Raw genomic sequence first — 16,581 nt, 5'->3', positions numbered from 1 at the left:
GTAACACAAAACCTGTCTGTTCTGGTGTTGTCAGGAGGAAGTGTTCTGGGACACAGATGACAGCCTGCTAGCGCTTATACTGCGACTTCCTTTTCCATATGTATTTTTAATTAAAAAAAAAAATAAATACCATTGTTAAAATAACTAATTAGATGATAGAAATGCTTAGGTGTTTCCCTTTTTTCCAGACCTGAAAAAAGCTACAATTTCTATACTGATAGAGCCTATGAATATGCTAGCAAACCTTTTCTAGTGCCTAACTTGTGTTCACATACTACATTATTATTAACATAACATACTTCTGTTTCAAAATAGCTTTGAATTTCTTCTAGTATGATTCTACATTAGAAAACTAACATTTTAAAAAAGTGCATGGAAACACGTGCAACTGTGTGTGTATATATATATATATGAAGCTATGCATTTAGAACTATAAATTACATCTAAGTATTCAGCTGACCAAACTTTTTCAGACTTGCTGTTCTCAAATTGAATTTTCTTGTTTCATGTCATGCTTGAGACCAAGATTCAGTTACCTGTTTTGTATTACTAAGGTAATGGTAAATCTTTAAGGGAAAGTAGTCATCTGGAACATCTTCAGCAGCCTCCTCGGAAGTCATGTTCTTGAAGAGTATTACCTAGTAATTTTGGTTTGACAAAAGTATTTAAAGAAAACATTACAATGGGGATGTCAGCAACTGACCTCTGAAAAATGTCACTAAGGAAGCATATTCAGGCTGAAATGGAAGTCTAACTTTCCTTGTTTTGACTTGTGCTCTGTTTGTTCAGGCTATACTGCACACAACAGACTGACAGCTAATACAGGAATGCACTTATGTGCCAGTTTGAAGTGTATGGAGAAGCGCACGTCTCTGATACCTGCTACGGCCTAGTGGTAGTCTCTCCATTTCTAGATTTGCCAGTGTCCAGCAACATAGTAAGTAAACATAGATGTTTATAGCCTTTGGCTAGCAGAACAAAGGCATTTCTGTAGTTCTTACAGGCTGAACAAATTGCAGTCCCAGGACTAGAGAATGCTAAGGGGATTGATTTGTCACTACCAGTATATGTGGGGAAGAAAAATTAACAACAAAATCAGGTTCTGGCCCAAGATGGATATCTTCGGATACTCCAGAGCCTCATCTGATCACACACCTTTAACAACAGATATTATAAATTATCTACTTCAAAGCCAGACCAAGGGTGTTTTCTTTAAATCATTTTATGATGCTGTCAATGCAAAGAATCATTAGCATAGGGACAACTGAAACAATTCAAGCCAAATATTTGAAATGCAAAATCCAATTCAGTCAAAAAGTATATATTAACAAAAGTAAACAAAACTGAAAGTTGTGAAGAATATATAAAAATTCCCTTTTCCCCCCCCTCCCTTTTTAAATTAAATATGTTGAAAACAACTTAGATAAAAAGTTTCTCTGCTCAAAACCAGTCAAGTACTCAAGTGGAGTTGCAAGTACTTCTCATAGCAATGATGAAGTTTTTGATGGTTTGGCTAGTATCCATTTTCTGTTAGAGGCACATATTATGATGCTAGGGCAGCATAAATATTTTAGTTTTAAAATAAAACCCTAAGCTGATTCTTAGGCAAGATAAACAATGTTTTCTTGCAAAATGTCACAAGTTAAGGAGTGGGTTTAGAAACCTAGATCTACTATGTATATTTTATGTACGGATAGTGGTCACTTCACCACTAACAGGCAATTGTAAAAACACTGCATTCCATAATGCTGCGACTTTTTTTTTTTTAATTTAGCAGGCGTGAAGAAATGGGACTCAAGTTACTGTGCACTTTATGCAAGATAACATGCAATTTTGGAACTGGAATATAGCACTTTATCTTCCAATTTTACTGACTCCCTCTGTCAACACAGCACTTACACAGTAGCAGGGTGCTATAAATTAAGATCACAGCACCACAGAGCCTACTGTCCAGTAGAGAGATGAAACAACCAGTAGGACATAGCTGAACATCTCTCCCCTGATGTTTCAGACTGCAGCAGAGCAGTTTACCTTGCTTATGTAATGTTAACCAGCACTTACTGTATGCCCCCAAAAGCACACTCAACGCATTCATTTTAACCATATCAAATTAAAACTGTTTACAGGAGCATCCTCTCGCATAATATTTTCAAATTGTGAAGGTTTAGTATTTATATAGCCTCTATAGGTTTGTAAATTCCAAACAATCATTAATATATTAGAAGAGCATTAGATGTTCATTAGGTGACTTTTTTCCTTTAGACTTCTCACCTAAAAGCCTGAATAAGGACAACTTACAGATTTCACCCACATCAACAGAACCTGGCTCGTAATTATATCGTAGCCTACAATTCATTGCAGTCTGTTACACTCTTCAATTACAAACTCCTTCTTTAAATTAACCTTTTGTTCTCATTACCTCACAGAAGTCCTCTCCTGTACTCCCCCTAAGATACAGTGTACTGTTGTCTGCAACTTGAGAACCACAAAAACATGAAAAGTTTGGTATTTGATCTTTGCATTCCAGTACAGCTTGTACCACTTGCAGCTAATTCAGATTCTGCCTGGGTGAGTGAAAGCAGCACAACAGCTCTTAAGAGGCTCACTGTTGCTTGTGTATTGTTGCCCCTTGCCCCACCTTAATTAGAAAAACTCAGCAATGAGGTACTGCAGCAGCTGGCAAATTCCACAGTGATGCATAAAGATTATAGCAGCAACTTGTGTAAGAACAGTAAACTGTACTTGACCGGTATTCTCCCATTTAAGAAATCCAGTCATACACTGCCAATCACAATTTAAATACCGAATGGAATCATGTAATGGCACATTGGGGGCGAAGTCCCAGAGCCTATGAATCAACGCATTTCCAGCGGGATTTCTCGCTCGGCGCCGAGCTGCCTCTGCAGTCAGTCCCAGCAGCTGATTCTTTCCTGCTCGGGGATCAGGCTCCAGTTGGGCGAAGGCTTGTCAGTCGCCAGCCAGTCAAAGTCGTCCACCAGGTTCCAGTTGTTCGTGTTTCTGTCCAGCCCAGAAGACTCGAAATCTCTCTCGATGCCAGGGTAGCTCCAGGTGTAGGGGGCGAAGGAGACCGTAGCGCAGTCCTCGATCACGGCTCGGCTGGTCACCTGCACGTAGAAGCGGCTGTCGCGGGTCCGATGGGTGCGGAGCTGCTGGCAGGCCACCACCAGGAGACAATCGCCGCAGCCGTCCACCAGCACGGAGGTGGAAACGGGCCCGCAGAGCACGGTGCAGCCCCGGCAGTCCCGCACCCGCAGCGTGTTGGCGTTGCCGCGGAGCCGCACCCGGCAGCCGCGCAGCCCGGCGAGCACCACGTCGCGCTGCAGCAGCTCGGCGGGGCCGAGCTCCAGGTCCTCGCCCTCGGCGCCGCTGAACCCGCAGAGCGGCGGCCCGCCCGGCTGCCCCTCGGCGGGGCCGTGGCCGGGGGCCGGCGCGGTGGTCGCGGGCCGGGCGGGCTCGGCGGGGCGCGGCTCGCTGCCCGCAGCCGCTTCTCGCTTGAGGGCCCGGAAGGCGAACTTCTTCTTGGGCTGCAGCTGCTGGCGCCGGGCCGCCAGGTCCCCCTGCAGCCGCGCCACGGCCTCCTGCCCCTGCCGCACCTCGTAGGGCGCCAGGAACCGCACGCTCTCGGTCAGCAGCTTCTGCAGCCCCTGCAGGCGGGCGGCCGCCTCCTCCAGCGGCCCCGCCGCCAGGAGCGCCTCCACGGCCTCTCGCTCCCGGGCGAAGGCGGCGACGAAGAACTCGCTCCGCTCCTCCTTCACCGCCTGCGCCTCCTTCTTCTGCCGCTGCCGCTGCACGCCCTGCTGCCGCTCCGCTTCCCGCCGCTGCAGCCGCTCCGGCAGCACCACGGCGGCGGCGGCCGTCCCAGGCTGCAGGGGAGCCACGAAGGCGGCGGGCGCCCGCAGCTCCTCGGCGGCGGCCGCCGCCTCGCCGGCCGCATCCATCTTGCCTCCTCGCCTCCCCTCCGGTCACTAAGCGGCCCGTCGATTGGCTGCCGGCAGCCCCGGCTGCGTCGCCGCCGCCGATTGGCGGGCTGGGGGGGGGGGGGAGGAGGGGGGGGCTCCCGGCGGGCGGGGAGGGGGAGGGGAGGAGGGCCGGAGGGAGGGGTCTCCTGCGGTTTTAAAGGGGCCGGCGCCTCTCTGCGGGATGGGGTGAGTCCTGGCGGCAGGTGCCGCGCTCCGCGGGGCGCGTTATCCCGCTTCCCAAATTAGCAGCCGGGCTATAAATAACCCCCTGCCCTCCCCCGCCCTCCCCCCTGCGCGCGCGCAAGTGCCCGCTTCTTCCCGCCCTTCCCCCTCCTAGGCCGCGCCTGCGACGGGGAGCGCGGCGGCCGTTGGGCCGGCGGCCCTCGGCGCGGGGGCGGCCCCGGCTGCCGGCACACCGCCCCCCCCCACCCGCCCGCGGCCCTTCCTGCGGGCGACGGCGCCCGAGCGGGGCCGGGGGCCTCTTCCCCCTCCCGCCGCGGGGCTCGAGGGAGGGCGGCTCCGTGGCGGGGCCCGGCGAGGGCGGCTGAGGGCCGCGGCCGCCTCAGCCGGGCTGCCTCCGCCCGCCGTTAAAAATGGAGTCAGGCCGCGCTGGCTGCTCGGGTCCTGCCTGAGCCGGTGGTGTGTTTCTGGTAGGCGTCAGGCTACCCCACGGCCGAGCGGGGTGGCTGGCGGTGGCCTTGCCCGTGCCCGGGTGGGCGCGGAGCTGCGCGCCGGGGTGGGTGGCTGCTTCAGAGGGCCGATGTCTTCAGGAGGCTCTGTGAATGGAGCGGTTTAATTAACCTCGCCTGCCGTTTCCTCTTCTGCAGTGAAGTAGTTATGAAAAAGGCTGTTACTACTTGCAGGTAGCTGCAAAGGTGCTGCCAAATGGATTGTTTTTCTGCTTAGCGGCTTATTTGATTTCTCGAGTGTTTTGTTGGGGAAGAGGGTTCAGTTCCAGAGGGAAAACGTGAGAGCAGTGCCGTGCCTGTGGGTTACTGTGCCCCGGAGGGAGGTCTGTATGAGGAATCCACAGAGGATTCCCATGTGGAAACATGGCAAGGCAGACTTTCTTTATGTGTTTTTTTAGGAGATGTGCTTTCAGTACATCTGCAGCAGGAACCAGAAATTAAGTACACCTGGCTACAAAGTAGAAAAGTGATCATCCTCCTGATGTGTTCTTTTGAGAACTGCTCTTGTGTTCAATGGAAAGTTAATTTTTGCAAAGAAAGTTAACACAAAGCACTCTTAGAAACATATGAAAATAAATTTAACTCCTGTCCAGTTCCACAAATATCACTTCCCTTCCCTTAGCATTTCAAAGTTACTTATAAGTTAACATAAGACCTAAAACAATCCATTGAAACAAAGAGGTGGTAAACCCAAAGTAGATACTCTGAATTCACTGTCCTCTGGCGACAGCGTGAGTTTTTTTGTCTCGTGTTCCTGTTTGGAAGTATAGATTGTTATGCTACCTAAGGTTAGCATTCAAAAGTAGCTTTAGCTTGAAAGTAGCCATTGTCTCCTGTTTTCTGAGAAATATGGCTTAACTTCCGTGTTAGATGTGATACAACATAGTTAGAGGGCAGGGAGTACCTGAAACTTGAAGGTAATAGTGGAGGCCTAGTTGGGATGACAGAAGAAAGGCAGTGAAATGCCTTTAATTCTTGTAATGCATAAAGGACTTGCACTAAAATAGAGAATATTCTTTCCTCATCGTTGTTACAATATAAAACCAGGGGATTTCAAGGGATTGTTGTATAACAGTAGTACCTTGGAGCAGGTTGGATGGGGGACAGCAGGATGAGTAATATCATGGTTAATGCATTACAGGTCTTAACTGTCACAACACTGCAATGTTAATGTGTCCGGAATTTTGTTTTTGAAAAAAATTGATTTTGAGTCTTAAATTAAAACCACTTAACCTTGTAGAAAGGGAGAATGTTCAATCATGAAGAAGGAAGGATGTCTTGAAATATTGTCACTTTTTTTTTTTTCCTATTAATGTGTTTAAGTGATGCATTTAGTAAATCTTAGGCATTTTTGCTAATAAATAGTCAAATCCACTCCTGCAGTAATTGCAGTAATGTTATATTAGGCAGGAATATGGTGCAATTAATTCACTGTAAGAAAAAAAAACCCCAGCCTTATTTCTATCTTGTTTCATAAGAAAGAGGTGTAAGTTTCATTTTACATAGCAGGCTTTTCTGCCTTATGCTCCCATGAGTGTAGGTAGTACACTTGGTAAGTGCTGGAAGTAGTTATCCCATACATGAGAATATGGACAGAAAAAGGCTTTTGCTATTTTTCAGTATGTTGGAGTATGGCCTTGGTATTGTTACACAGATGTGACCCAGTAGGATGAACTGCAGTGGGTAAAACAACTTTATATATGAAAACATTACAAGAAAACACTAGTGTACACAGCTCAAAATAAATGTTAAATATTTCATGCTGCAGTATAATGATTACTTTTTATTCCATTTGAGCACTTAGAAAGCTAGGTATTCTGAATTGTTTTTTCTAGAGGTGACTGGAGGTTTAAATTAATGAGGACCAAATACACTTGTGAATAGGAGCTTCTGGGAGAGACTGGAATCTTTTCACCGTGCTAATGCACACAAATGATTTGTGGCCTTAGAAGCAAAATAACCGCAGATACAAGAAGGTGAAGTGTACAACCATAATGAAAAAATTAAAAAGGGAGCAGTAAAATTCTTCCAACTATCTCAACCTGATGTTCCAAAATTACTTTCCACACTTCCAATTTGAGGTTTTGGTATATATGATATTGGTATATATCTATTTTCTTGTGGTAATACAAAGACTGACAATTTTCTTCCTGACTTGGCTGGCAGCAACTTTTATGTTTTAAGGCTGCTTAGTGTGTTCCATTGTAAGCCATAGAGAACAGAAGATTTACAATTTCCTAAATGGTAACCACCTGAATAAAATGAAAGCCTTCTACCTCAGGCTTAGACTCATTTTGGTAAGGTGCAACAGCAGTTTAGCTGTTTGAGGATGCTAGATAAAAGTAAGGTACATAGTTCTGTATGTGTTATAGTTTTTTTCCTACTTCTCCCCACCCTTTCCCCCCCAGATGTGCTTTAGTTCCTCTCTGGTTTGAAAGTAGATGGTAATCATTTCAGTAACACCTTTTGCTGTTCCTTGGACTGTACATTGTAATTTGTTTTATCTGAAGTTGCAGGTTGCACTTGCTCACTTAGATCTAGCGCTGTGAAACTCCAAAACATAAGCTCCATTACGCATGCTTCCACGTTTAAATCTGTATCCCATGGTTATCACTCTTAGATGCTATCTACCTGAAATATTTTGTACTGATTTAAACTAGCTCAACAGCATTAACTCATAGCCTTTTGAAGTGAGATGTATTGCATAGTTCAGGTGAAGGTTCAAGATCCTGTCTCATTCCATCATTATTTTAAGAAGAGTGGGGAGTAGAAGCAAGATCCACAGAGGCAACTGGGTGTCTGGCCTCATAATCATGGAATTTTAAACCTGATGTCCCTGAGTTTGTGAAAGTCAAGAACCTCATAGTTGTGGTGTGATCTCAAGATGTAGATTTGCACTCTGAAGCAAAGGAAGGAAGTAAAAACAGTTATTCCTTATCACGGGTATGTATTCCCAGCACTGACATTTTTTTATTCCAAAGGGTGTAATGCACATACATTGCACCGTCACACACACAAAATGCTATTTTTTCTTTTAGCTGTGTTTTCAAGAAAAGCATCAGCCCCTGCATCTTGCATGGAGCTCTTATCTGATACATGTGATCTCTGCCTGTTAGATCGAGTTTCTCCAGAAGAGATGAGCAGATGAACATAATTACTTTTGGCTACAAAGTAGGTAATTCAGTGGCTTGCACAACCATAGTATTCTACTGCTCGTTTTAGTAAGGGCTCTTTGAACTCCTCTGGCACTGTGATCAGGCATTAAAGATGTAAGCTATATTATGATTCATTTAAGATACTATAGACTGTACGCTTTTCACAGTGGAATGAGGCTTCAGTAAAAGTGACTGTCAAGTCACTGTATCTCTTGTGTTCTCTTGGAAAAAAATAAATTCCTTTAACATTGTTTGGCATACTGATTGTTTTTAAAAAAGCTTTTGTTTGGACTAGAATGTTGTGCTTTATACATTTGGCCATATGGAAAGGCAAGACAATGTAAAATATGTGTGTTTTAAAATCACTAATTAGAGCTAAAACTATAAAACTTACTTGGTGCATCTTAATTGCTGTGAGTAATGCAAAAACTTTGAAATGTAATCCTTGGGAATGCTTAAGATACTAATTATATTCCAACCAGTCAAGGTGCACTTGTTTTGAAACGAGTCTGAGCTGGTCCCTTCTGAGAACCTGGTATTCCCAATGCCAAAGGTAGAGAAATTCATTTCTATGAAAATGAGTTACCCTCCAAAACTAGGGACAGACTTCAAAGCATAACATTTTATGACAAGAGGCACTTCAAGATTAACAAAGCAAGGCCCAAATACGCTAAACACAAAAGCTCAGAGCAGAAGAGCACTTAGGTTTGGTCCAGGCCTAGCTGCTAACTGGTATTTAGAATCCTAACTTGCTAATTGACATTAGTTAAATTCTGGAGACCAAGTGTGTAAGCTACAGATGCTGTCTTATGGACTCTCCCTTTGAGGCAATTATTCAATTAGTTCTGAAGTTCCTAAGAAATTTTTTTTCAGTGCCTTACTTTAGACTTCAGATGCTTTTACTTTTTTTTTTAATTTTAAGGCATTTCAGAAAACTATGTTTGGTTATCGGACTAGCCAGTTCAATGGACTGCCTAGGTTCAATAGTACATCAAAGTTTTCCATTCTGGAATTGTGAATCTTAAATGCAAACATATTCCATTTATTTTTCTGAACAATTTAAATAGAATTAACTTGAAGTCATTGTATCCAAATTTACTTATTTTCTGTAAGTAAATTTCTAGCTGTCTCCTAGTATATTCATTAGTTAACTAAACTTGCAGCATTTTGAAGGACTGCCTCCTATTATTAGCATTTGTTCTTCAGTCTAAATCTGAGACAATAAATTCCATTCATATTGGTACACTTTCTAGTGATAATATTAAGAGTTACCTTACAGCAATCTTTATTCATATCTAAGTCTTATCCAGTTGGTTTCTAGTAGGGTCCCAGAAGTACCCAAGTAAAGCCATTCTTTAAGTTGTGACTTTAGGTGGTACTTTATTCATAATGTCCCTTCTGTTCCTCCATTTTGTCTTGTCCTTATACAAGTATAGCTTAGCATGTTTGTGTTTCTTTCCTGAACATGAATGCTTTTGGTATAACTTACTATTCCACTGTGTTTCCGTCACTGCTGTAACGCCTCCTGTCATGTTTTAGGCTTCTGTTTTCTGCTTAGGTTCCTTCTATTAATATTTATTTGATTTTTTCTTTTTTTTTAATTATCCACAGCACCTCAGTTGGTATTAGGAATGATCCTTTTGTTAGCATTATTGCCTGGTTGCTGTTTTTAATTACTACTACTAATTTTTTTTTTTAACCTTGTGTCCATCTACTCATTATCATATTCCTATGTCTTTCTGCATCCTTACTTGCCTAACTTTTTTTCCCATTCATCTATGCTAACCAAATTAACTACGAATATTGTAGAAGCTTCTCCCAATTTCTGTCATCATTTCTAGCTTAAATTTCTTCTATAAATTTTGGTGGTGTTAGTTTTTGGAGATACTGTAGTACTCCAGATACCGTAGTAAAGTTCTGTCTCCAGAGGTGTTTTTTTTCCCAAAACATTTCAGTGGCTGGATATCTTAAGATTATTGTAAATCGGAAGCAAGAGCTATTAATCTTTCAAAGTTAATTCTCCTTTTTAAGGTACTTTAAGCTGAAGAATATGAGACTCTATTTAAATAACCTGGAGCATGATATAGTTATTCTTGATCTGTTCCAGTAAAAATTTTGCAATGTCATTTGTTTCAATGGGAGGCCCAGTCACCACATATTCTCTGGTTTTACTTCATTGTCTTCCGTATGTCAGATCCACATCTCAGAGCAGCACAGTTCTCCAAAATCTGTTCTTTGGATTCAACACAGAACAGCCCTGTTGGCCTTCACACAATCTCCAGCCATAGAAACCTGTCTGTCTTCTGGTACTGGTGTGAATCTCTTGTTCTGAGGTTCACTCTTTGTTACCTCCTCTTACTGCCTATGTCCCAACCAGTCACCCCTTAAGATACATCTTGGTTAGATAGTCCTATGTTTGGTATGATGATTGATACTGGAGTCATACAGCTTTATGAGTTACATCATGTAATTATGACCTTGGTTTTGTAAGTAGTGTTTTGTGTAAGTAAGGGATGGTATCAAGCTGAAATTTGTCACGTTTAGGAAATTTTTACTGGTGGGTCATCAAAATATCTGTGGCAACTATTCAAAATTTGGCAGTTGATACGGATATTGAGCTGAATTTTTCAGGTGGTATGTTGCATTTATATTCCAAGTTAAAGTCCTTTTCTCCCTTCTTGCCACTGTATTTGAGTGCCCTACTTTTCAAGTGTTGTGACCTCTACCTTTGCATTGCTTGTACCTTTTAATGATGACCTACATGTTTCTGTGCCTTCAAGCTTACAGTTGTTTATTCTTATCTAAATTAGTAATTAACAAAGCAGTATGTAGCTGGGTAAATGGCGTGTCTGGTGATAAGCTGGCACAAGAAACATGTTATGGGATGGAGAGAGAAAGAAGTATGGGAGGTAGAAGTCCATCAATAGAGCTGAAGCACTCAGTCTGAGGAGGCAAGGCTGCAGTGGAGTAAATGGCATTCTTTTACATCCAATATACCTGAGAAATGATGCAGTGAGTTAAGGTTACAAAGCAACAATTCATGCAGGAATCTGAGGATGACTGTGGAATTCATTCCTTTAATGCAAATAGCTTAGTCCTTACATTCTTTCTTATGAATCTGCTGCTGTGTGATCTTCTTTTGAGGTACTAACTTATGTTTGCACAAGAACTGGTATGCTTGTGATGTAGACCTGGAAAAATGAGCTGAATAATAAAATGACTTGATCTAGGAGAAACCTGGAGACAGAATGAATAGGAAGGGTGTTTTGTACCCCCTTATTTTCTCTCTCTCAATATCTAAGTCTAGTTTTCACTTCTGCACAATCTGATTTCAGGGCTATGTGTATCAGTTCACTCCAAGTGTCATTTGGTGTCTTTGCACACCTGTGAGAATGGTAGCTGTTAAAATAGCATGGTCATAGTTTGACAGCTGATGACACTGGTCTTGCCTTTCTTCTCATGCTTATTTCCCCTTACTCCTTCTGAAGCTGCTACAGGAAAATAAATGAGAAAATGAATTAATATGATTGAGGAGGCTAAGGAGAGACAGCAACTGCATGTGCACTGTACGTAAGTTGGAGAATAGGATTCTGGTTGAGGACTACAGCCCTGGGCAAGTGACCTTGCGTTAGAAGAACTTTGACATGGTAGGGTCTTTTCTGTTAATGCAGTAAGGCAGTGAGAAGAGGGGCAACCTCCTGGGGCAGTGACACTCAGTTCAGAAACACCTTGTGATCCTCTTAAAAAAAGCATGAGTACCTCACAGCAAAAAGCAGTATTTCTTTATAAATGGGGTCTGGAAAATTCTGTAGCACACCAGAAAGGGCTAACACTACAGCTGAAGACTGTATTCAAACTTTTTAGTATTGAAGGTAACATTAAGCGTGTACTTCAATCTGACCTATAAAGTTACATCCAACCCTTGATTTTTTTGATAACTGTTTCTATCTAAGCCAATTTTGATTCTGAACAGATAAAGCAAATATAGATATATATGGAAATTTACTTCTGCAGAGGGTACAGTGTGTTCTGGTTTGGTTTTGTCCACTCAGTGGCAATGTAAAAGGTTTTGATTCTTAAACTCACTGACTTGTGTAGATTAGATCTGGAGAAATCTAGTTGCTACAGGGTGCTTCATTGTATAGATGTTCATTCTCCTTCCCTTTTTGTACTCTTCCTGCTTAGCACAGTTATTGCCAATGCTGCTTTGAAACATCCTTCAGGGAGAGCAAGTGTAAATTATGGTACAATCATGGACAATTTAGGTAGGCTTCCTTATGGTTCTTATGATAAGGAAATTATTAAAAAGGATTTGTCCTCCTTCCTCCTATTCCTTCTTTGTATTGGCTACTTCCTATTTGTGGTTTCTGTAGGACTGGGAGAATAATAATATACTGATCAGATGTTCTGCCTTGTAACCTCTGAAGCAATGTTCCTTCCTGTTAACCAAATCAGAAAAACGCTTGTGGTGTCCCTCCAGCTCTTAAGTTCTTATTTGAGCAGTGTTCTCTAAAGCCAGTGATGGTGAGTAGGCAGCCCCTTGAAGCATGTGCTGAAGTTAGGGACTTTGAAGCTTGGCCTTTTTGATTTTCTAATGCTGGTGTCAGGAGTATAGGCTTTAAGAGCAGTTAGGATGCTGAGCTCTTTGGTATGTGGTGTTTACGTCCATATTGTTGGCTATTCGGGTCCATACTGAATTTATGAAAAGTGAAGTTAATATATTGACTGATGGACTAGGCAGCGCCATGCTTGCGTTCAGTTATGTCTGGACTGCATAAAGAATCTGTTGGACTCATGCTAAGGCCTGTTTGCTAGGGCCCAACCTCTCCATTTAGGGAGTGATTTGAAACTTCACCTAAATTTTCTACTGTGGGCATGCACATAAACAAGAATTGCAGGTGAGTCTTGGCTTTGGCAAAGGTTTGGAATCAGGTTTAACCTTTGTTTCCCATATTATCACATGAATTGGTTGATTACTTAAAAAATAATAACCTGATTCTAATTGAAAACAATGCTGAGGTGCTGACTTTTTATTCAACATTAAAAAAATTTGGCCAAATTTTTTGAGAAGGTCTACTTAGTACACTGCCTATAACTGCTTTCATGTAATTGTATCTAAAAACTAAAAACTCGAAGTGTTTTTTGAGCTGTAAAGCTAATAAAGAAGAATGCGCTACTAAATAAAGTCTTCAAATTCTTGTCTCTAAGGGGTCCTAACAAAGTTTCTTTTTGTTAGGAAAAAAATAGAAAAGCTTGCTGTGTGCAAGTCCGTGGGAATTACGATTACGAGCAGAAAAAGGGTCTTATAGAGATTTCTTGTTTTAAAAGCATTACCTTACATATCTCTACATGCTAAGACGCTAACTCAGTTTTCAATCAAAATGTTTTTGTTTTAAATGAACTAGGCTTCTTTGAATCATCTGAATAAAGGATTTAAAATTATGTTTTTGATTAATAAACTATTTTAAGTTGAATTAGGTTTTTGTAACCAACAAGCTTTGAACAAAATTATTAATGCTTTTAGCTGAAATAAATTGTAGAATTGTATCAATGCACTCCCAGAGCTGTAAGATTTGACTCCAAATTAGCATTTTTAGGTTACCCAAAACTTTTTTTAAGCATCTTGAAATGAATGTCATTTGTTTCCACCAAAGGTGGTGGTAAGAAGAAGAACGTTTCTAAAAATATTCAAAATATTGCAACGTGTGAGAGGATCAAATCTTATTTGTTTCAAGGTGACCTTGCATTTATTTTTCTGGGGGACCCCTGCGCCCACCCCCAAGCGCGTAGTGGCTTTCAACCTTAACACGAGGGAGAGCAACCGAGTTGTTAGAACTGATGTTCTTTTTAGTGGGAAGAACCTGTTTATTTTTTTTTCTTTTCTGTAACCCCAAGCACACCCCAACTTTTAACGGAAAGTAAACAACCGGGGCACGTCTAGATTGCCAGGTCTACGGCTTTCTCAAAAAAAAAAAAAAAAAAAAAAAAGGGGCAGCTAAACTTTTTAAAGGGACTGACTGTAAAAAAACGCGAAGCGAGGACCGCGTTGGAGCTGGGGACTCATCATGTCAGGGCGGCGGTGCGTGTGCCCGGGCGCCGGTCTGCGGCATTGTCTCCCGGCGGAGCGGCACGGCCGGGCTCCGCCGGCGCGGTGCGGTGCGGTACGGCGCGGTGCGGTGCGGTACGGCGCGGTGCGGTACGGTACGGCGCGGTACGGTGCAGCGCGGCGCGGTGCCGTGCTTTCCTCTCTCGCTCGCTTTCTCTTTCCCCCTCTCTCGCTCTCTCCCTCGCTCGCGCGCTCTCTCTCTCCCCCCTCCCTCCCTCGCTCTCTCGCTCTCCCTCTCTCTCTCTTACACTGCCAGCCCCTGATGTGATGGCGAAGAAACCCCGTTGACAAGGCACTGCTTTTTCATGACGGTGAGTTTCCCTTTGAGTGTATTATAATTTTGTGATAAAAATTTCAAGGAAAAAAAAAACACACAACCTCCTTCCTCCCTTCCTTCGGGGAGGGAAAAGAGAGGGGGGAAATCTATCTCCAGACAGACAGAAAAGAAAGAGGAGCAAATTAACAACCAGGAGTTGCCAAAACCAGGATATTAGGTTTCAGCCCAGAGAGCTATTGGCTCTGGGGCTATGTATATAAATATATATCTAGAGAGAGAGCGAGCGAGAGGGGAGACGAGGAGGAAGAAGAGGGATATTTTGTGGGTGGCTGTTGTTTGGGCAGATGTGGATTCACATGGAAATGAACTATATATATATATTTTTTTTTTTTTTTTTCCGCGAGGCTGGTGGCGGTGGCTGCTGAGGGCACTTAAAAAAAAAAGTTGTTTCTTAAAATAAAGGCGGGGGGGTAGAAGGGAGAGATAAGGTTTCAGGTCCAGGCTGATAGCTGCAGAGAGGGGAGAGGTTTGGGGTGGGTTTTTTTTTTCTTGCTGATGCCATGCAAATTCAGGAGAGGAGGGAAGAAAAATCTCTTTTAATGACTCATTGATTGAGCCGGTTTAAAATTAGTTGTTGTTGTTGTCTTTTTTTTTTTTTTTTTTCCGCCCCCTTGATGGCCATCAAGAGAGGGATGGAAAGAGGAGAGGAGGGAGAGAGTGTGTGTGTGTGTATGTGTGAGTGTGAGAGAGAGAGTGAGAGGGAGAGAGGGGGATAGAGAGAGTGTGTGAGGGAGAAAGAAAAATAATCTTTTCAAATCTCCTCCCTCTTTTTTTTCCCCCCTCGTTTCTTTGCTTTTCTCTAAAGCTCTGTGGTCTGTGAAACACTCTTTCTTCCTCCTCGTTGGGAAAATGGAGACACTTCGTCTCTCTCCTGGCTGTGGAGCTGGGAAGGATTTTTCTTTTCTTTTTTCCATTTTCACTCCTGGCTTGATTTTTTCCTTTACCCCGTCCATTCGCCACCACCCTAATCTTGTCATTTCTTTGAGCTTGTGTCTCAGATTTGTGCCTTCTGGGGATTTATTTTTCACTGGTTTCCTCGTTTTTGGTGTCGCCACTAGATTTGATTTGATTTGTTTGGTTCTTTATTTGCAATTTCCTCTGAATTGCTCCGTGCCTCCTGCTTTTAACCAAGGAATGGAAACGGTGCTGCTTTTTGTGGGTGCGCAAAATGCTCAGGCGGTAGGTTTGGGCTAATGCGCTTTTTTCTCCTTTTCGGGACCAAGTTTTCCGCTGTGTATATATATATATATAATATTTTTTTTTCCGTTTGGGGAGAGAATATTTAACTGTAACGCCTCTTTTTAAAACCTAACAATAAACCGTCTCTTTCTGGAGTAACCCGTTTGGCTTTGCTGTAGAGTGGATGTGAATCTGATCCTTTGTGCTGCTGGGATTATTTTCCGTAAAAGAAACAATGTTTTTCTAAGTAGTTTTTACTTGTGGCTTAAAACAGTTGTTGTTTGTGGAGGGGATTTTCTGAACTCTTCACAGTTCACATTTATTGGTTTATGGGGCGCTTCAATACTTGTTATAATTTGGTTTTGCTGTTAATCGCAAAATTCACTTACAGATTATGGTAGAAAGCAGATGTAGTACTGTTAAAAACCGGCCAAAATCAAACTACGTATAGAGGGCACGTTTATATTTACTTAGAACTGTTACTAAATTACCACTGGGGGAAGGAGAGAGAGGTGGAGGCCTTTGCTTTTCCTCGATTCTCTGCTCCCCGCTCCCCTCCTCCTCGGGGCTCGGCAGTACGGAACGAAACAGGATTTGAGGGAGAAGGGAGAGTTCCTCCGGAGGCGGCTCTGGCCGTGCCCGGGCTCGGCGACCAGCCTTTGCGGTGCAGCTCTCGGTGCGAGTGGGAGTGGGAGAGCGCGGGGAAGATGGCGCTGCCTGGCTTCCTGCCAGCGTTTGTTGCGCAGTTTCACTCCGACTCTCCTCCCCCACGGGCGCCATTTTAAGGTCCTTTCTGCTGTCGTCGCGCCGTGTGGGGCGTTGCCGTCGCGCCCTGCTCGGGTCATTTCTCTTTCTGTCTCAGAAGACGTTACTCTCTCGGGCCTTGAGATCCTCTCCCCGAAATCCCAGAAGCTGTTTGCTCCCCCCCGTCTCCCCCTTTTTTTCTTCAAAGAGTTTCTTCTGTGTGTGGTTTGGCGAGAGAGGTGAAGGATTCCTGGCTCTGTGTGTGAAAGGGAGCAACAAGGGTGGATTGCTTCGGGCATGGGCCTTTTCGGGAAGGGCCCCGTCAGAGTTGTTGCTCTGAATTGCTGCCTTCTCAGGCTTCCCCCATCTGCGTAGTCTGGGTCACAGTCCT

The 16,581-nt window shown here is 43.4% G+C and overlaps 2 protein-coding genes across 5 annotated transcripts in view; one reads left to right on the top strand and one right to left on the bottom strand.

The window, feature by feature from the left end:
- The window catches only part of BICRAL (BICRA like chromatin remodeling complex associated protein), a 55,316-nt gene that overhangs the window by 4,457 nt on the left and 34,278 nt on the right, over window positions 1-16,581 (top strand). Inside the window, exon 1 of one of the 4 annotated variants that reach the window (XM_049833369.1) lies at window positions 4,115-4,166. The exons of 1 other annotated variant lie outside the window; for it this stretch is intronic. The gene's annotated coding sequence lies outside the window, so the exon portion shown is untranslated. 2 more of the 4 variants (XM_049833368.1, XM_049833371.1) reach the window with 2 other exon arrangements.
- On the bottom strand, window positions 16-4,005 carry TBCC (tubulin folding cofactor C). Its single transcript, XM_049833372.1, has one exon. The coding sequence runs from the start codon at window positions 3,957-3,959 to the stop codon at window positions 2,907-2,909; it is 1,053 nt and encodes a 350-aa protein (XP_049689329.1). The 5' UTR covers window positions 3,960-4,005; the 3' UTR covers window positions 16-2,906.

This window comes from Accipiter gentilis, chromosome 30, assembly GCF_929443795.1.
Source record: "Accipiter gentilis chromosome 30, bAccGen1.1, whole genome shotgun sequence".
Classification (NCBI taxonomy): Eukaryota; Metazoa; Chordata; class Aves; order Accipitriformes; family Accipitridae; genus Astur; species Astur gentilis.
Note: the sequence above shows the minus strand (reverse complement) of the source record. Positions and strands in the feature narration are given on the sequence as shown.